Source organism: Pteropus alecto, unplaced genomic scaffold (genome assembly GCF_000325575.1).
Source record: "Pteropus alecto unplaced genomic scaffold, ASM32557v1 scaffold75, whole genome shotgun sequence".
Classification (NCBI taxonomy): domain Eukaryota; kingdom Metazoa; phylum Chordata; class Mammalia; order Chiroptera; family Pteropodidae; genus Pteropus; species Pteropus alecto.
Window position 1 is genome coordinate 25,255,612 of NW_006440638.1, and position 18,554 is coordinate 25,274,165.

Below are 18,554 nucleotides of genomic sequence, written 5' to 3' on the forward strand. Positions count from 1 at the left end.
TGGAGTAAAACACATAACTTATTTTCCAACAAACTAGGGTTCCTCGAAAATGGTTTTTAGGTATTTTTTTTCCCCCTATTTAGAAATGCACTCTTTCTCAAATATAAGTCGGAAGCCAACTGAACTCAATACAAATATAAGAGAGTAGTATAGTGTTTGCTTTACTCGTTAACAGATTGCCCATATTTTAAGATCCAAAGTAAGATTGGAAAGTATCTTTTGAAGAAGTATTTCAAATTAAAACAGTAACAGTTGTGTGAGTGGATAAATGGAGGGCCTTGCCCACTTTCTTTAGCTTAGGGAGTGTGCAGAATACTTCAAATATTCTACCCAAATCCCCAACATTAGTAAATTGTGGTATATCTATACGTTAAACAACTATCAAGCCATCAAATATCATGTGGAAGGATGTTGACTTGGAAGAATCTCCTTAATTTGAAAAAAGCTGCACAATAATACATAGTTTATTGACACTTTTGTTTAAAAAAAAAAAAGCAACTGAGGCATAAAATAAATACTGAAAGCTCTGAAAGCCTAAGTTAAGGGTGGTTTTTCTCTGGGAAGTAGGATTATAAGTGGTTTCTTTTTTCCTTTAAGTTATCTGTTTTCTACAATTTTTGTGTTAAGTGTGCATTTACAGTGTAAAGTACCATTAGAAATGCAGGAGAATACTAAACTTTATAAGCTGTCAAAATATACCATTTGGCTATACTGAGTAAATATTTTCCCAGATATACATTTTATAAAGTTATTCTTTACTGTAATTTATCATTTGTTATCAGTCTTTTGGACATGTGACCAAATCAATGCCTTTTTAAAATTTGTTATCCAGGGAATCTATTTCTTTTCATGGAAAAAGAATTGCTGAAGGGATGCTCACGGTTTTTTTAAATTACACAAACTTTTTTAAATGTCTCATTTAAATGCACTTTTAATGTTTATTAAAAACATAAATTGATCACCAAACAATACCAAATATTCTATAAACCAGGGCTGCAAAATGAATAAAATTCTTTTCTGTGCCCAGGGAACATGTGTCACGACAATTCAGGGGAGATACGTATGCTTTACTGTTCTCATTTTAGAAATGAAGAAACAGACCTGAAAGGTTGTGACTCAAGCAACATCAAAGCATAATTAGCAGTGGAAAAACTGGGACTCTTTTTGTCTTCTGAGCTCAGATCATATTGCTCTTCTTACCCACCTGGCCACACGGCCTTTCTTGCTAAACTTTCAAAGTACATTTTTAAATGCATCCTTTGAATAAGAAATTAATTGAAAACTACTCTTAAGTTACATCTTTTTATTGTTTTATCAGAGTAAACTTATGACTCAAGGAGTTTTGGATATTGTATGGTCTAAACTGTATACACACCAATGATTTTTATTTTTTGTCATTAAGCTTTTCAGTGGATTATTTATAAAAGTAACTTTGACTTGCCATTGTGGTTGAAGACTTTTTTTGTTTGTTTTTTTAACCTTTCTAACTTGTATGTGGTTTCTTCCCATTGCTCATAAGACTTTTGGAAAGAAATGTCTTTCTCTGAATTTTTTTTTGGGGGGGGAGGGGTTGGGGAGAGTTTTCCATACTCTTTGCTCACATGAGCCATTTTCAGTTTGTTCCAGCTTACCAACACTTGGTATCACAGTGTGAACCTTCCACATATGTTCACTCTCCTTTCCAGCTCTGTGATTGAACTCTGCTCTTATTGACTAGGGGGCATTTGGGCAGGCATGCTTCATTCCTGGAATTGACAGTCATTCCATGTGAGTAAAGGGGAACCTCAGTGAGACATCTTTAAGCATATGAAAAACATTTGGTTTTAAAATGGAAGAAATGTTAGTTACTTTTAATTTTTAATGCCTGAGCCTTTGCTGCAGTTTGTTTCATTGGCGCAAGGAAATTGATATGCCTATTTTTCTTGAGTTCTCTTTCCTTAGCAGTTCTACTGAATGTTTTCTATCTATTCGTGCTCATTTTTACTCCTTCTGACCCTTCTTTTTTATTTCCCTTTTCTCCGTCTTGTTCTTCTCTTTCAGTTTTGAATATATTAACACTGAATCAGCACTTCTAAAGCCCTGCCTTCTCCCACTGGCTTCACTTGGCCTTCAGACATTATGAGGAGACTGGCTTTTCGAGGCGCTGGTTGTGCTCTGGTAAAGCTGGTAAATTACTGATCATCTATACCCCTTTCCTTTTCTGTCCTTCCCTGCCTTTTCCCTTCCATCTTTCTTAAATTTTGTTATCCTTTCCATAAAGATTCCCTCTTGTGTTCATCAGATTCACTTGTGTCCTTGTCATAGATTGTTTACAAAGGATGGGTCCTTAGTTTCTTCATCTTAATGAAATGAGGCCAGTTCATCAGACTTTTTATAAAACAAACAAAAATCAGCAAAACTTGACTGCCCTTGGCCTAAGCCCTTTGAAGCTTTTCACTAGTTGTAGCCAATTGCAAACTAATACACTGTAACAAACCAAAGCCTAGAGGAAGGAACATCTTCATGTTGTGCTCTGTTTTCAGATACCATGTGGACTATTGAAGGAAGACATAGGAGACTCCTTTTATGTCTTAGTTGATTGCCAGGATTGTTCCTGCTTTCATTCCCTGGAGATCCCCAATTTTTCTCTCCATACTATTGGCAACCCATTTTTTCGGCCGCCGTTGTCTTAGTTACCTGAAATTGAATGTTGATGAGTGAAACTGGGATCAGTTTTTCTTTTAGCTTTAGAGAAAGACCTTTGAAATCACAACACCTTTGATACACTTGAAAAATTGTATAAGTGTGTGGGACCTTCCAGTATACACCCTTTTCCTCTGGCTATACGAGATTATTTCAGTGAGTACATTTCTTGTGTTATAGTCAAATGTATATATTTGTAAAGTTGTATTAAGATTAGATACTTAGCAGCCTGCCTGAAACTGATAGCAAATTTTTGTGTTTCTGAAAGGCCAAGCAGGATCTAAAAGCTCACCTCTGGGGTACTTTTCAAAGCACAAGGATAGGGTAAAGTTTCAAAATTCACAAGGATAGGGTAACATGTGTCATGTTAGTTTGGATTGGCAAAAGTTTCAAAGCACAGTTTTGTTACTTTGGCATAGGTATGGCAAGTTACATTAAGTGTTTTCCAGGGGTATGTCTTGTGAATCTTTAATAAGTGGAGAAAATTTATTTTCAAAGTGTTAATTTTAGGGTGCATCTAAAATGCTCAAATGTTAATTGTCCTATGTTCCCCTGCCTTTTTGCACTGCTCCTTTGCCACAGGCACAGTTGCCTATTCTTTATTATGTCATGGCCTACTTGGAAAATGATCATAATTATAAGACACGTTGGAGAAGACAGATGAGGCTGCTGACTTCAGAGGTGACTGCCTTGGGGCCTCTGTCCCCAAGGTCTGCCTGGCTGTCTTAGAGGATGAGAGATCAATACCTTCAGTATAGTAGTATACCATTACTTGTGGGTTTTCAAACTCCAGTCCAAAGTAATTTGGGGGCCTTGAAGTGATCGAGTCGTTCAAAATTGGTGATATACAGATGAGTACACTTTTGCTGAATTTATCCCATCCAAGCTGAAAGTGTAGCATTCTGATTAATGAAGAGACTAAAGCAACAAGGTCCAGGACTTCCATTGAAAAAAACTTAGTCAAGCTTCTTTGCTACAGTTAAAATATCCTCCAGAGTGAATCAGAAGCTTGATATCAGGTGGCCAGCTGAGGGCTTGGTGGCAGACTCTAAATTTAAATATAAGAACATGGCTAATTATTTCTTATAGAAGAAGTTGGATTCAATGGGTTCCAAGAGAAGAAGAGCTACTTCCCCTTCCAGTAGTGTCAGTGGGGACTTTGACGACGGGCACCATTCCGTGTCCACACCAGGCCCAAGCAGGAAAAGGAGGAGACTTTCCAATCTTCCAACTGTAGATCCTGTGAGTAACTTGGATCACACAGTTTCTTCCTCTTTTCCTATGATACTCTACCCTTCCTTTAATGATAAGTGGTTAATATACAAGGCCTCCATTTCTTTTTCCTCTGGATTAATATTCTTAATTTTTCTTTTATGAAAAGTATATGTTTAGCCATAAATCTTACAGTAATACATCAGTATTATGAAATAATATAAGGAATATCAATATGTCACATTATATATTCACTCAAATAACTGTCATGTGACAAGCACTGTTCTGGTGATTGGGTAAGACAAGCCAATTTTTCATATGGAGCTTAAATTCTAGTGTTGGAGGGAAAGCAGAATGGAAACAGATAAATAAAAATAATAAATTACCCTCAGCTAGTGATAAGAACTAAGAAGAAAAGTTTGGATGATCTGGTCTGTTTTGGCACAGACCTTCAAGAAAGATTTCTCTATGTTGAGAAGGCACCGACCCTGCAGAGTGCTGGGGAAGAATGTTCTAGGCAGAAGGGCTGGGTTAGGAATGGGTTTGGTGTGTTGTGATTACAGAAAGACAGTCAAGAGGTAGGAGACTGGCAAAGTGCCCAGCCAGGGTATGCAATTACCCAACATACTCCATGGGCAATGTTAGGAGTTCAGATTTTATTTTCTGAGTAGTAAGAAGCCCCTCTATAGGATGATTTTAAACAAGAGAGTGATATGAATTGATTTAGTATAAAAGAAAAAAAAAAATCAGTAGCATAAATCTGATGAAAGATACCAAAACATTTATCAGTTAAATTATTTTAAATAGAGATACTGTCAGCATATTTTAGACTTGAGTTCCTAATGGCTATTTGGGGATTTGTCCTTTATCTACTTGCCTTTTATGGGTGTGTTTTTATTAAAGATAATGTATATGCCCACACTGGCTTTCTGCTCACTTATCTGGTGATTTTTCTCTTGTTTCTATGTGTAGATTGCTGTGTGCCATGAACTCTACAACACTATCCGAGACTATAAGGATGAACAGGGCAGGCTCCTCTGTGAGCTCTTCATTAGGGCACCGAAGCGAAGGTGAGTTGGAAGGTGAGTGGGAGGAATTTGGTTTTGCATCCATGCTTAAAGTGTTTGGTAATTGAATATTTGGTTGGTTTTTTTTTTTTAGTTGTCAAGATGTAGTGAAGCATATTTAAAAATTTTTCGTTATAAAAAAATACACTATATAAAATTTATAATCTTAACTATTTTAATTGTATAGTTCAATAAGTGTTAAGTACATTCAAATTGTTGTACAGCAAATTTCCAAAACTTTTTTATATTACAAAATTGAAACTCTATATCCATTAAATAACTCCCCATTTCCCCTTTCCCTTCATCCCCTGGCAACCACCATTGCACTTTCTTTCTATGAATTTGACTACTTTGAATTTCTCATAAGTGAAATCATACAGTATTTGTCTTTTGTGCCTGGCTTATTTCATGTAGCACAATGTCCTCAAAATTCATACATGCTGTAGCATGTGACAGGATTTTCTTTTTAAGGCTGAATAATATTCCATTGTATTAACATATTTTGTTTATGTATTCATCTATTGATAAACACTTGAGTTGCTTTTACCTCTTGACTATTGTAAATAATGCTGCAGTGAACATGGGGTGCCAATACTTCTTTGAGATGCTGTTTTCAGTTCTTTTAGCTATACTGTATACCCAGACTTGGGGTTGCTGGCTCTGTAGTAATTATGATTTTAATATTTTGAGGAATCACCATACTGTTTTCCATAATTGTCACACTGTTTTACATTCCCACCAATAGTGTACAAGGGTTCCAGTTTCTCCACATCTTTGCCACACTTGCAGTTTTGTAGTAAGTTTTGAAATAAAAAAGCGTGAGTCCTCTGTGATGACTGGTTTATGGATCAGCTTTAGCAGTCTACCAACTTTGTTTTTTTTTGTCAGATAGTTTTGGCTATTAGGGGCTCTTTGAAATTATATATGAATTTCAGGATGGATTTTTCTGTTTCTGCCAAACTGCTGTTGGGATTTGATAGGGATTTTTTTTTCCTCTTTGTAATTTTTTTCCCGTTGTAGTTGGCATAGAATACTATATTAGTTTCAGGTGTACAACTTAGTGATTAGACATCTGTGTAACTTACAAAGTGATCACCCCAATAAATCTTGTTTATTTTGGTCTTTAGTTTCCATATATACATGCAATCATATGGCATTTGTCTTCCGCCGTCTGACTTGCTCCATTCAACACACTACCCTCTATGTCCATTATGTAATATCTTTTTCATCCCCCTTAAGCCTGTGTGTGTCTTTTAATCTGAAATCTCTTATTGGCAACATATGTAAGGGTCTTGTTTTCTCATACATCCAGCCACCTTATCTTTCGATTGGAGCATTTAATTCTTTTTCATTTTTAATACTCATCAGTAGATACGTAGTTATTGCCATTCTTTATTTAGACTTTTGATACGTATTTTCTTCCTTAAAGAAGTCTCTCTAATGTTTTCTGTAATACTGGCTTGGTGGTGATGAACTCCTTTAGCTTTTTCTTTCCTGGGAAGCTCTTTATTTGTCCTTCGATTCTAAATGATAACTTTGCTGGGTAAAGTAATCTTGGTTGTAGGTCCTGGGTTTCTAACACTTTAAATATTTTGTGCCAAGCCCTTCTGGCCTGTACGTTTCTGTTGAGAAATGGGCTGACGGTTTTATGGGCATACCCTTGTATGTAACTAACTTTCTCTTGCTGCTTTTAAGATTCTCTCTTTGAATTTAACCTTTAGCATTTTAATTATGATGTGTCTAGGTTCATCTTGTTTGGGACTCTGAACTTCCTGGGGTTGTATATCTATTTTTTTACCAAGTTAGGGAAGGGTTCCATCATTATTTCTTCAAAAAGATTTTCTATTCCTTGCTCTCTCTCTTCTTCTGGTAATCCTGTGATGTGAAAGTTGTTAATGCTTGATGTTGTCCCAGAGGCTTCTTAAACTGTCTTCGTTTTTCTGCATTCTTTTTTCTTGTTGATATTTTATTTGGTTATCCTCTGGTACCCCATCCTCTGTGATGCTGATTTGATCCTCCTTTTATCCACTCTGTTGATTCTCTCTAAAGTGTTCTTCATCTCAGATATTGTATTCTTCGTTTCTGACTGGCTCCCTATTATGTTTTCCTCTCTATTTGTTTTTTTATCTCTTTGTTAAAGTTCTCACTGAGTTCATTTATTCTTCTTCTAAGTTCTTTGAGTATCCTTATAACCAGTGTTTTGAACTCTGCATCTGGTATATTGCTTGTCTCCATTTTGATGAATTCTTTTTCTTCTGTTCTTTCATGTAGAACATGCTTCTTTGTTTCCCCATTTTGGTTGCCTCCCTGTATCTGTTTCTATGTATTAGATAGGATTCCTAAGTCTCCCACTCTTAGTAGAGTGGCTTTATGTAGTAGGTTAGTAGGTGTGCTGTGGGGCCCCTTGGGACAGACCTGGGAGAGGTCTAGCTGCAGGCCAAGTTCAGCTGCCGCCTGTGCACCTCTGGGGCCACCTGATGAGGGTCACCAAACAATTCACATATGGCTGCATCCATGCTGGGCTTATAGGGGCCTCAAGGGGCCAAGACAGAAACCGAGGCTGGCTGCCACTGGTACGGGGCTTGGGGCTGCTCAGCAAGAGGTACAGGGCATGTCAAGGCCAGATATTGGTTTTTCGGATTTTGTGAGCCTTTGAGAGATTTTGTGAAAGTTTGCATCAGGAGCCAAGACAACCCGTTTGTATGGAATAAATCTCTGGAAGCAGCTTGAATGGGTCACAGGTTGGGAGAGTTGGAGTCTCAGGGAATCTCTTGAGTGGAGTGACCTGTGTTATCCAGGTCGATGGTGCCTGCATCTGCAGGCTGGGAGGAGGGAGGGCTCAACAAAAGAACAATGGTTTGTGCCTCCACCTCTTTCTGGGTGTAAGCTGACACCCCTCCAGCCCTCGTACTGAAGCCCAACAGCTCAGTGCCTCCCCATATATCCCTGGTGTTCCTTGAACAGCTGCCCAGCGCTGGAGCTCAGAGTAAGTGAGTCTGTCAGCGAGTAAGGCCAGGAATGGGCCCTTTAAAGAGGAAGGTTTCTGCTTCTCACAGCCCTCCGTCTCACTCAGCCACAACCTCAGATGGGGAAGGTGGCTCTCCAGCCAAGATACCTCTCCCAATTCTTGATCACCACATATAGTTGTGGGACTAGGCTGTTTTGTATCTTCACTCCTCCTGCCGTTTTGAAGTGACCTGTTATTTGAGGTGACCTAGTTGTAGGGCTTCTTTTCAGCCAGACCTCTGGCAACTCCGCGTACTGGTTGCTCTGGAGTTTTGTTATAATTTTGATGTGGTTGCGAGAGGAGGTGTGCACTGCCTCTATCTTCTATGCCATCTCGAATCTGCCTTTGATAGGGATTGTGTTGAACCTGTCTGTTGCTTTGGGTAGTATTGGTGTCTTTAACAATGTTTAATTTTCTGATCAATGAGCATGAGATCTTTCCATTTATTGTTGTCTTCTTTAATTTCTTACAGAGATTTGTAGTTTTAAGTGTGTAACTCTTTCACCTAATTGGTCAGGTTTATTCCTATGTATTTTATTCTTTTTTATGTTATTATTAATGGAATTGTTTTCTTAATTTCCTTTTTGGATTATTCATCGTTAGTATATAGAAATGCAACTAATTTTTGCATATGATGATTTTGTATCCTACAACTTTGCTGAATTCACTTATTAGTTCAAATGGGGTCTTTTTTGTTGTTTTGCGGACTCTTTAGAGTTTTCTGCATATAAGATCATATCATCTGTGAACAAAGATAATTTTAGTTCTCCTTTCCAATTTGGATGCCTTTTATTTCTTTTTGTTGTCTAATTGTTCTGACTAGTATTCCCAATACTATGTTGAAAACAAGTGGTGAGAGCAAACATCCTTGTCCATTAGTATTCCTAATCTTAGAGGGAAAGCTTTCAGTCTTTTCACCATTTTGAGTATGATGTTAGCTGTGGACTCTTCATATAAGGCCTTTATGATGTTGAGTTCGTTTCTATTTACTCCTAATTTGTTGAGTTTTTATTATGAAAGGGTATTAAATTTTTTCAAATGTTTTTTTCCCTGTCAGTTGAGATGATCATGTGCATTCAGTTAATATGATGCATTACTTTTATCAATTTTGTAGATTGAACTATCCTTGCATTCCAGGAATAAATCCCATTTGGTATGGTGTATAATCATTTTAATATGCTGCTGAATTCATTTTGCCAGTATGTTGTTGAGGGTTTTGCATTGTTGTTCATATGGGATATTGGTTTACAGTTTTTTTTGTAGTATCTTTGCCTGGCTTTGGTATCAGGGCACTGTTGGCCTGATAGAATAAGTGAGTTTTCCCTCCTGCAATGTTTTGGAAAAGTTTGAAAAGGATTAGTTTTAGTTCTTTAAACATTTGGTGGAATTCATCAGCAAAGCCATTAGATCCAGGGCTTTTCTTTGATAGGAGACTTGATTACTAATTCAATCTCCATACTACTTATAGGTCTATTAAGGTTTTCTGTTTCTTTATAATAAGTCTTGGTAGTTTGTATATTCTAGGAATTTATCCATTTCCTCTAGGTTATCCAATATATTGTCATACTATTGTTCATAGTGTTAAAATCCTTTTTATTTCTGTAGCATCAGTTGTAATGTTCTCTCTTTCATTTCTGATTTTATCTGTCTTTTTTTCTTAATATAGCTAAGAGTTTATCAATTTTGTTGCTCTTTCCAAAAAAACAGCTCTTAGCTTTGCTGATTTTTTTTTTCCTATTTGTATTCTTCACATCATTTATTTCTGCTTTATATTTTATTTCCTTCTGCTAGCTTTGGGTTTGGTTTATTGTTCTTTCTCTAGTTCCGTGAAAGTAAAGCATGTTTTAAAAAATTATTTAACAGCCTTTAAGATAGCATTGAACATGTAGCTATCATAGTTAAAAGGGATTAATTTTTCAAAATATGCATGATTATTTTTACCTTTTCCTTTCTCTTTTTTTCCCCTTACTTTTGGACTTGACCTCTGTGGTCCAGTGAAACAAAAAAAAATTGCTAATTCAAATATGCACATTGCAAACACCTCCCTGTAGAGGCTGTGTTCCCCCTGATTAGAGTTTTCTTCTTCTCTTGCTGTCAAAATAACATCACTATTCCATTCAGACTCTGGCAGTTGAAGTTAATTTGTTTGGAAAGTATACATACATGTTATAGACAGTTTAATGGTCCCCAGATATGTCCATGTTCTAATCCCTAGAACCTATGAATATGTTGGATTACATGGCAAAGAGTAATTAAGTTTGGTAATCAATTTACTTTGAGTTAGATTATTCTGAGTTATCCAGGTGGGCCCAATGTAATTACAGGGTCCTTAAACAGGGAAAAGGGAAGCAGAGGAGTAAAAAGTTAGAGATTTGAAGATGCTATACTCTTAGCTTTGAAGATGAAGAAGGGACTACAAGCCAAGAAATGCAGGTGGCCTCTAGAAGTCAAGGAAATGGATTCTTTTGTAGACCCTCTAGAAGAAATGCCAACACCTTGCTTTTTTAGCCCAGTGAGACCAATTTTGGACTTCTGTAAGATAATGAATTTCTGGTGTTTTAAGTTTATGGCAATTTTTTACAGCAGCTGTAGGAAACTAATACAATAAGTTAATTAAAGATTTAAACCCATTTGTGATTGTTGATGCCACAGTGAGTAGCCAACAAGCTGCAGGTTTAGCTGAAGGTAGACTTCTCACCTCACAGAGCAGAGCAAGCAAGGATACAGTGTCACCATTCTCTAGTAAGAGAAAGAGTCCTGTAACTTAGTCATGGCCAAAAAAAGAAGTACTCTTTTTAAAATGAATAATCGTCTCTAGATTTCAGTTGGCTTATTATCAACAGTCTTTTAAAAGTTGTCATTTAATTAGTATGTGCTATTAAAAGTCTGTATTTATTGTTTACCATATGCTAGATACATTGCCAAGCACTTTCCAGACCTTATCTTGTTTAAACTTGTATTATCACAGTTTATAGATGAGAACTTGCTCAAGTTTTCAGAACTAACTAAAAGATAACCAAAATTCAGCATGTGCTCTTAACCAGAATGTTGTATAGAGGAGGAACATCATACTGGAGTACACAAACCCCTCATAGAAAAGGACTTCCCCTCTGCTGCCTGCTTTCTACTAGCAGACTAGTGTTAAGGGGCAGAGGATACAGGCCCTGGATATTGGAGCACTCTCTTCCAACCTCCATGATAGTGATGCTTTATCAGCACTGTTACATTCCCCTTGTGCTGTGCCAGGAGAGCATCTCTGCCTCTCAGTGGAATGCATGTGTTTTGTGAAGAGTTTATGAGAAGTAGCTCAGAGATACATAGTTGTGAATCTTTTGAGACTTTGTTGCCATTAGTACATTAGGCTACTTGTACTAAGACATCCAAATTAATGGCTGAAATAAGAAAAATTGCTTTCTTTCATGTAAGAGTCTTGTTTTGTATAGTCCTCAGAACTCAGATATTGTCTCTTTATTCTGCTGTCCTTGGGCTATTACCTTTGTCTGCATGGTCTGAAATGGCTTACCACCACAACTACCTTCCAGCCTGTAGGAAAAAGACATGTGAAGTATGTGTCCTGGACATGGCACACTTCAGCTCTTGCATTGGCCAGAACTTGCTTGCAAGGACGCTGGAGAATATGATCTTTTGTACCTATGCAGCAGCTTAGAATGCTGTCAGCCTGGGAAGAGGGGAAATGGGTTTAGGGGTAGCCACAGGCCCTGCACATATCAGGCCTGGTGTTTCTCACTGCTCTTGGTAAAGTTTTAGCTATGCTTTGGCTATTATACAGCCATATCATGGCAGGGTACCCTCATCTATTGTTCAGAGAGAAAAGCTGTTAAGAAAGAACATGTATTATACAGCCCTATTTGTGTTTACATGTGTGTAGAAGTCTATAAGAATACCACCAGAGCTTTTCACTCTGGGTAAATAAGAACAATTTTTACTTTTTTTATGCCTTTCTGTAAATAGGAAAAATTAGTAGAGCTATTTCATTTTGAAAGTCGAAGGATCCTTTTTCTGATCATATTATGTAGAGTGAAATGTTGGATCCTGATCTTCCTTTAGTCTCTGAGGTAATTCTGAAGATGTTTGTGAGGAGCCTTCTAGCAGAGCTACCAAGAGGTTATGTCCTTTCTAGGTACAGTAGTTTGCTCCTTATCCATGGAAGATACATTCCAAGACCCCTGGTGGATACCTGAAATCACAAAGAGTACTGAACCCTATATATACAGTATGTTCTTTCCTATACATACATACCTTTGTTCTTAATAAACTTCTTCAACTCTGCTGGAAATGTGGCAGCAACTTTATCAACAGATGCAGCCTCTCCAGTCCAAACCTATTCCTAAATCTGGGTAATGAACCCTTACTTGCAGTTAATGGCTTGATATCACTTGTTTCAGAGGATCCCTTGTTAAAGTCTTCGAAAAAGCTCAATGCTTTCTGGTGCAACATGTTGCCATCAGTTGGAACATGTTTTCTGTTCAGGTCTTTTACCCACAAATTTAATACCTTTTCCATCTTAACTAAGCACTTATCATGCACTGTGGCTGTAACTTTTGCAGTTCGAAGTGTGACAGCAAAGCTGGGACTAATTTCTTTTTCCTTCACAATTTCACAGAGAAGATTCGTTCTACTATATATCTTCAGCATACAACGTTTTTTCTTTATTAAGTTAAGAACTTTCATTTTTTTTTCACTTAAACAAATCACTTTACAGCTTCTCTTTGGCATATTTAAACTGCCAGCATCACTACTCTGACACTTTGGGGCCATTATTAAGTAAAATAAAGATTACTTGAACACAAGTACTGCGATACTGCAAAAATCTAGTAACTGTTGCTACTGACTAGCAGGCAGGTAGTGGATGCAGTATGGATATGCTGTACAAGCGGATGATTCAGGTCCTGGGCAAAACGTAGGATGACATGGATAGCATGCAATTTAAAACATAAATTATTTCTGAATTTTCCATTTAATTTGTCAGACCATGGTTTACCATGGGTAACTAAAACCACAGAAAGCAAAACTGCAGGCAAGGAGAGACTACTATACATGTCCTCTTTGAGTTCTCAGTTGTCTGCAGATAATCCTCCATGCCTCAGAGGCTGCTAATGTCCAGCCTTAGCAGGGAGCAGTGGGCTGTCGCCCATCAGGCCCAGATGGAGAGAGCCACCTTGGATATCAAGTTAACAGAGCTCTAATACTCACTCCCTTGGCACCACTGATATGTTGATCTTAGGCCTTGGATGATCTTTTATTGTTTACTCACCGAAACTGTTATGTTCTTGACATTTTCTCTGAATAGCAGGTTGAGTACCCCTTTAGTTCCTCTCATACTTAATTTTATAGTTCATTCAAATTTTAAGTAGTCAATAAGTTGTAAAAAACTCAATTCTTCCTCTTCCTTCGGTAGAAATGAGCACTTCTAGCACCTTGGTCTTGGTTTTTAAATACCATATACTATTAAAAAGAACCAGAATTCTTTGGGGGAAATGGCTGAGTTCAAGGGCAAGGAAAATAAAAATGAGCTTGTAACATCTTATGGTGCCAGAAAATAAGCAAGTGCTCAGCGGGTGATAGGAACATGTCAAAAGGACATAGAAATAGAAGCCATCTTGAAAGGACTCCTGTTGGCCAAACCTGGAGCACTTAGAGCATCAAAATAATTATAATAATGGTTTTTAACTCACTGAGTAAAATAGGAATCTGGGAACCCATATTGATATAAATAAATGAATAAATTGATGAATTATGGGCTTTTATGTAGTCTGGAGGTATCTCTCTATAAAATACAGGTAGAAAACAGTAACTTGGTCAATCAGAAAACTTGACAGATGCCACGATAATCAGGTGATCAAAATCAACCTCATCTAAGTAATGGGACAAGTTAAAATTAAGTGCCACCTGATAGGAGACAGACAAATGCAACATCATTTCTGTCATAGCCCTGCCAAAGCATAACCTTAATTTACCAGGAAAACAGACAAACCCAAATTGAAGGACGCTACAAGAAATGAACTGTAATCTTCAAAATTATTGAGATCATGATAGTCAAGGAAAGACCGAGGAACTGTTTCAGAATGAAAGAAACTAAAGAAATATGACTAAATGCATCACATGATTCTAGACTTGATCCTTTTGCTGTAAAGGACAATTTGGAACAGTTGGCAAAATATGAATGGAGTCTGAGGGTTAGATGGTGATACTATATCAAAGTTAATTTCCTGATATTAACAGTTGAACTGTGGTCCTTATTTGTAGGAAATGCACATTAAACTATTCAGAGGTGATAGGACATCATTTCAGCAGCTTACTCACAAAATGGTCAGATAAAAGGCATTCTTTGTATTATTTTGCCACTTTTATGTCAGAATAAAAGGTTTTAAAAATTAAATATACATATATGGCTGTAACATGTCAATCAGGATCCTAAGAGATATTAAAGCTTTAATGACCATGAGATTATTTACAAGTAGTAATCTCTTACATGTCTAGAATGGAGTTAATTACCTACCCTTGAGGGAGAATTGAGAAAAATAATTACTGGTGCCCTAAATCGTAAATATTTAGCATATAAAGAACTATCTTAGATGTTAATTTAGGTTTTTATATCATTAATATATATTTTGAACAGGGCATGCATGTGTATCTTGATTTTGTTATTCCTTTTTAGTTCTAGTAATGGCAGTATATTCTATCACTTGGAATATTAGACATTCTGCAGATACTTTGAAATGTAACTTTATATTTGAAATATAACTTTTTATAGGCTTTGGATTAATATATTTTTTTAAAAATGTTAAATTATAACAGAAATCAACCAGACTATTATGAAGTGGTTTCTCAGCCCATTGACTTGATGAAAATTCAACAGAAACTAAAAATGGAGGAGTATGATGATGTGAATCTGCTGACTGCTGACTTCCAGCTGCTTTTTAACAATGCAAAGGCCTATTATAAGGTAAGAAAGCATCAAATTTGGAAGGTATACAATTTGACAATTGTCTGGATTTTTAATATTTATCTATCTGGTAAGGGAATAGTGGTTTCTCAGTTGGCAGTTTGAGTTTGTATTTCTCTTCTTAGTAAAGAGACTGAACATTCATATCATTATGAAACATTCTTGTTTCTTCTATCTCTGCTCAAATCTTTTGCCCATGTGTTTCTTGGATTTGTTATTTTCATATTTCTAGAAATTTTTCTATGTTCTGAATACTAATTTTTTTTTGGTTATATGTGTCGCAAATACCCTCTTCCAATGTATGTGTTTTTTCATTCTTTTTATGGGTCTTTTGATGAACTGGAGTTTTTTATTTTAATATATTCAAATTTATCCATCTTTTCCTTTGTGGTTTATCCTTTGTGTCGTTTTCCACTTGCCCAAAGATTATAAAGATATTCTCCTCATATTTTCTTCTAAAGATTTAATAGTTTTATCATTTACATCTAAGCCTTTAATGCAGTTGGGATTGATTTTTGTGAGGTAAAGATTTTTTTCTCCCCACAGGTATAAGCAGCACCTCGAAACAGCTACTTTCTCTACATTTGTCTGCTTTGTCAGTACTATCATTGTTTCCATGTTTTTATAGGTCTCTTTCTAGCCTTGTAATCTGTTCCTTTTGTTCTGCCAGTTTTCTTTTTTCCTGGGCTATTCTATTTCTGCCTTAATTTCTTTGGCTTTATGATTCTCTATCTGTTAAAGAAAGCATGCCGACTATTGTTGGCCTTTTCTTTATATATTCTTGGCTTTTCCTTATACATTTTAATATTAGTGTGTTAAGCACAAAAAATTGTTTTGAAATTTTTTTCGGGATTCCATTGACCCTGTAGATCATATTTTGGAGCATTGACATATGATAATATTGAGTATTCTAATCTTTGAATTTGGTGTCTCTTTAAGTCTTTTAATGTATTTAGCAATGCTTTAAATGTTTCTTCATAATGATTCTGCAAAAATGTTTTTAGATTTTTAAGACTATGTATTTTTTTATTCAGATATAATTCATATTTTTAAGGTATAGTCAGTGTTTTTACTCACAAACATACTACGTTCTTTATTCTTCATTTTTTTATTGCTATGGAAAACTCATGTCAGGATAATTGTAATTCCTTTAAAGGTAATCTGTTTTTTCATTCTGGTTTAGTATCTTTTTGTCTTGTATTCTGCAGTTTCACTTTGATATGTCTAGATATGAATATCTATCTATAATTTAGGAGTTTTATGGCTTCCTAAATCTAAATCTTTTGATTGGTGCTTTTTATCACCTCTGGAAAGTTTTCCAGCCATTGTGTCTTTGTATATTGCCTTTGCCCCATTCTCTCTCCTTGTAGAACTCAGATTAGAAATTATATTAGAACTCTCTTAGGTCTCCATTTCCCTTAATCTTTCATAGTCCCCTTTTTTGTATCTGTGTTGCTTATTAGGTCATTTCTTTCATTCTTCCAATTTTCTTTGAAATCTGCTCTTAAACCAATATTGGTTTTTTATGTTTTAATATTCTATTTTTTGTATTTTGGAGGTAATTTCTTTTTTATGGTTTCCTGCACTTTGCTTATATCTAATCCCATTGTTTTTTAAAACGCTTAACATACTTATTTTTTATTCTATGGCAGATAATTCCAGTATCTGAAGTATTTGCATGTCTGATTTTGCTCTCATTTCTGCTGACTTCCTCTTGTGATTCTTTCATTCTTGTGTGGTAATGAATTTTGACCATGATCTCATATTTTTTGGAACTATGTCTGTAGAGATTTTTTGAGGCTTAGATTAAAGTTGGGTTAATCTAAAGAAGATATTTGTTGCTTATTCCAGGCACCTGGCCTATCTTTGTTAGGGCTAGCTAATGAATAGTTCTCAAAGGGGATTCATCTTGTACCTCTCCTTTCCCCACAGTGCCAATGTTGGAGATAGGCATGGGTTGAGCTGGGTGGAGGTTGCAGTGTGTGGTCTTCCTTGTTCCTGGGCAGCGCAGAAACTAAATTGTTTTGAATTTCCACTCACACTGTAGCCATGGCCTTTGGAGCCCCAGCCTCTGGTGGAACCTGGCCTTTATCTCCTGTCCTTGCATCTTCCAGGAGTTTTGAAAACTAAAGCTGAGGTTTATCTTGTGTTATAAATGCCGTCAAGGTGAACAATAGCTTCAGTGTTCTACTTATCATATGGGTTCCTGCTTGCTGTGTTCTTGCTTTTATGAACATTGCTTACTCCTTATTGGTGGCACATGGATGCATTTTTGAAGTTGGTTTAAAACATTGGTTTTACTGGAACGTTTTAGTTAGAGTTCATTTGCACTACGGAAAAAGAAATATTCAAATAAGGTATTAAATACTTTTAAAAAGAAGTGATATCAAAGCAGTTCTTAGCTTCTATCTTTTTGACTTGTTTCACGTGTACAATGTAGAGACTTTGTCTCTATACCTTACAGTGTGATCACCCCACTAATTCTGGTAATCATTTGGTCTGTTTTTTTTTTTGAGTCTGGTTTTGTTTTGTTTTGTTTGTTCATTTGTGTTTTTAGATTCCACATGTAAATGAAACTATATGATATTTGTCTTTCTCTGATTTGTTTCACTTAGCATAATACCATCTAGGCCCATCCATATGATTACAAATAGCGTGATTTCATTTTTTTTATGGCTGCATAATATTCCATTGTGTGTATATACCACATCTTCTTTATCCATTTATCTATTGATGGACCCTTAGGTTGCTTCCATAGCTTAGCTATTGTAAATAATGCTGCAGTGAACATAGGGGTGCATATATCTTTTCAAATTAGTTTTTTTTCCCTTCAAATAAATACACAAAAGTGGAATTGGATCATGTGATCTATTTTTAGTTTTTTGAGGAATCTCCATACTGTTTTCCATAGTGGCTGCAATGGATCTTATTCTTTAAGTTGTCTTTCTTATTAATAATTAGTCTTAATTTAGCAAATCATTTATCTTCTGCCTCAAGTCTTTCTGTAATATAATAGGGCATAAATTAATTAATCTGATTTCAGAATGCCTTTAAAGCATACACAGAAGAGAAATCGAGGCCCTTGTATCTTTTAATTAGAAGAATTTTAAAAATTTGTAATAGCGTTTTCAGAATCATGTCGTAGTATACCAGTCTCTGCTGGAACAAAATTCTTTAAAAGTAGTAATCGATTTATAATAAAGTACTAACATGGTATTTTTTCTCTTTGTTAATGTACAGCCAGATTCTCCTGAATATAAAGCTGCTTGCAAACTCTGGGATCTGTACCTTCGAACAAGAAATGAGTTTGTTCAGAAAGGAGAAGCAGATGATGAAGATGATGATGAAGATGGGCAAGACAATCAAGGCACAGTGACTGAAGGAGTAAGTGTGCAGCTGGAATGGATGATAGATTGGCTTCTGGGACCTGGGCAAGGCCCTTGTGATTTCTTCTGGGCTGCTGTAAGCAGCTGGGCTTTCTATGCAGTTGTGTTAGTAACTGAGAGGGTAAAGGAGCATGCAGCCAGAGAGCCCCACCACAATTACAAGAGATCCTAAGACAGGCTGGACAATGTGTCCCATGCGTGGCTGTTTTTATGAATTGCTTTTATATTGATGC

General features: G+C 36.2%; 1 protein-coding gene across 1 annotated transcript in view; it reads left to right on the forward strand.

Moving 5' to 3' along the window:
• Positions 1 to 2,118: 2,118 nt before the first annotated feature.
• PBRM1 (polybromo 1) overlaps positions 2,119 to 18,554 on the forward strand; it is a 99,737-nt gene continuing 83,301 nt past the window's right edge. The window contains 5 exon segments of the mRNA XM_015593672.2: positions 2,119 to 2,166; positions 3,772 to 3,924; positions 4,867 to 4,964; positions 14,788 to 14,935; positions 18,176 to 18,319. Of these exon segments, the coding sequence (XP_015449158.2) occupies positions 2,119 to 2,166; positions 3,772 to 3,924; positions 4,867 to 4,964; positions 14,788 to 14,935; positions 18,176 to 18,319 (591 nt within the window).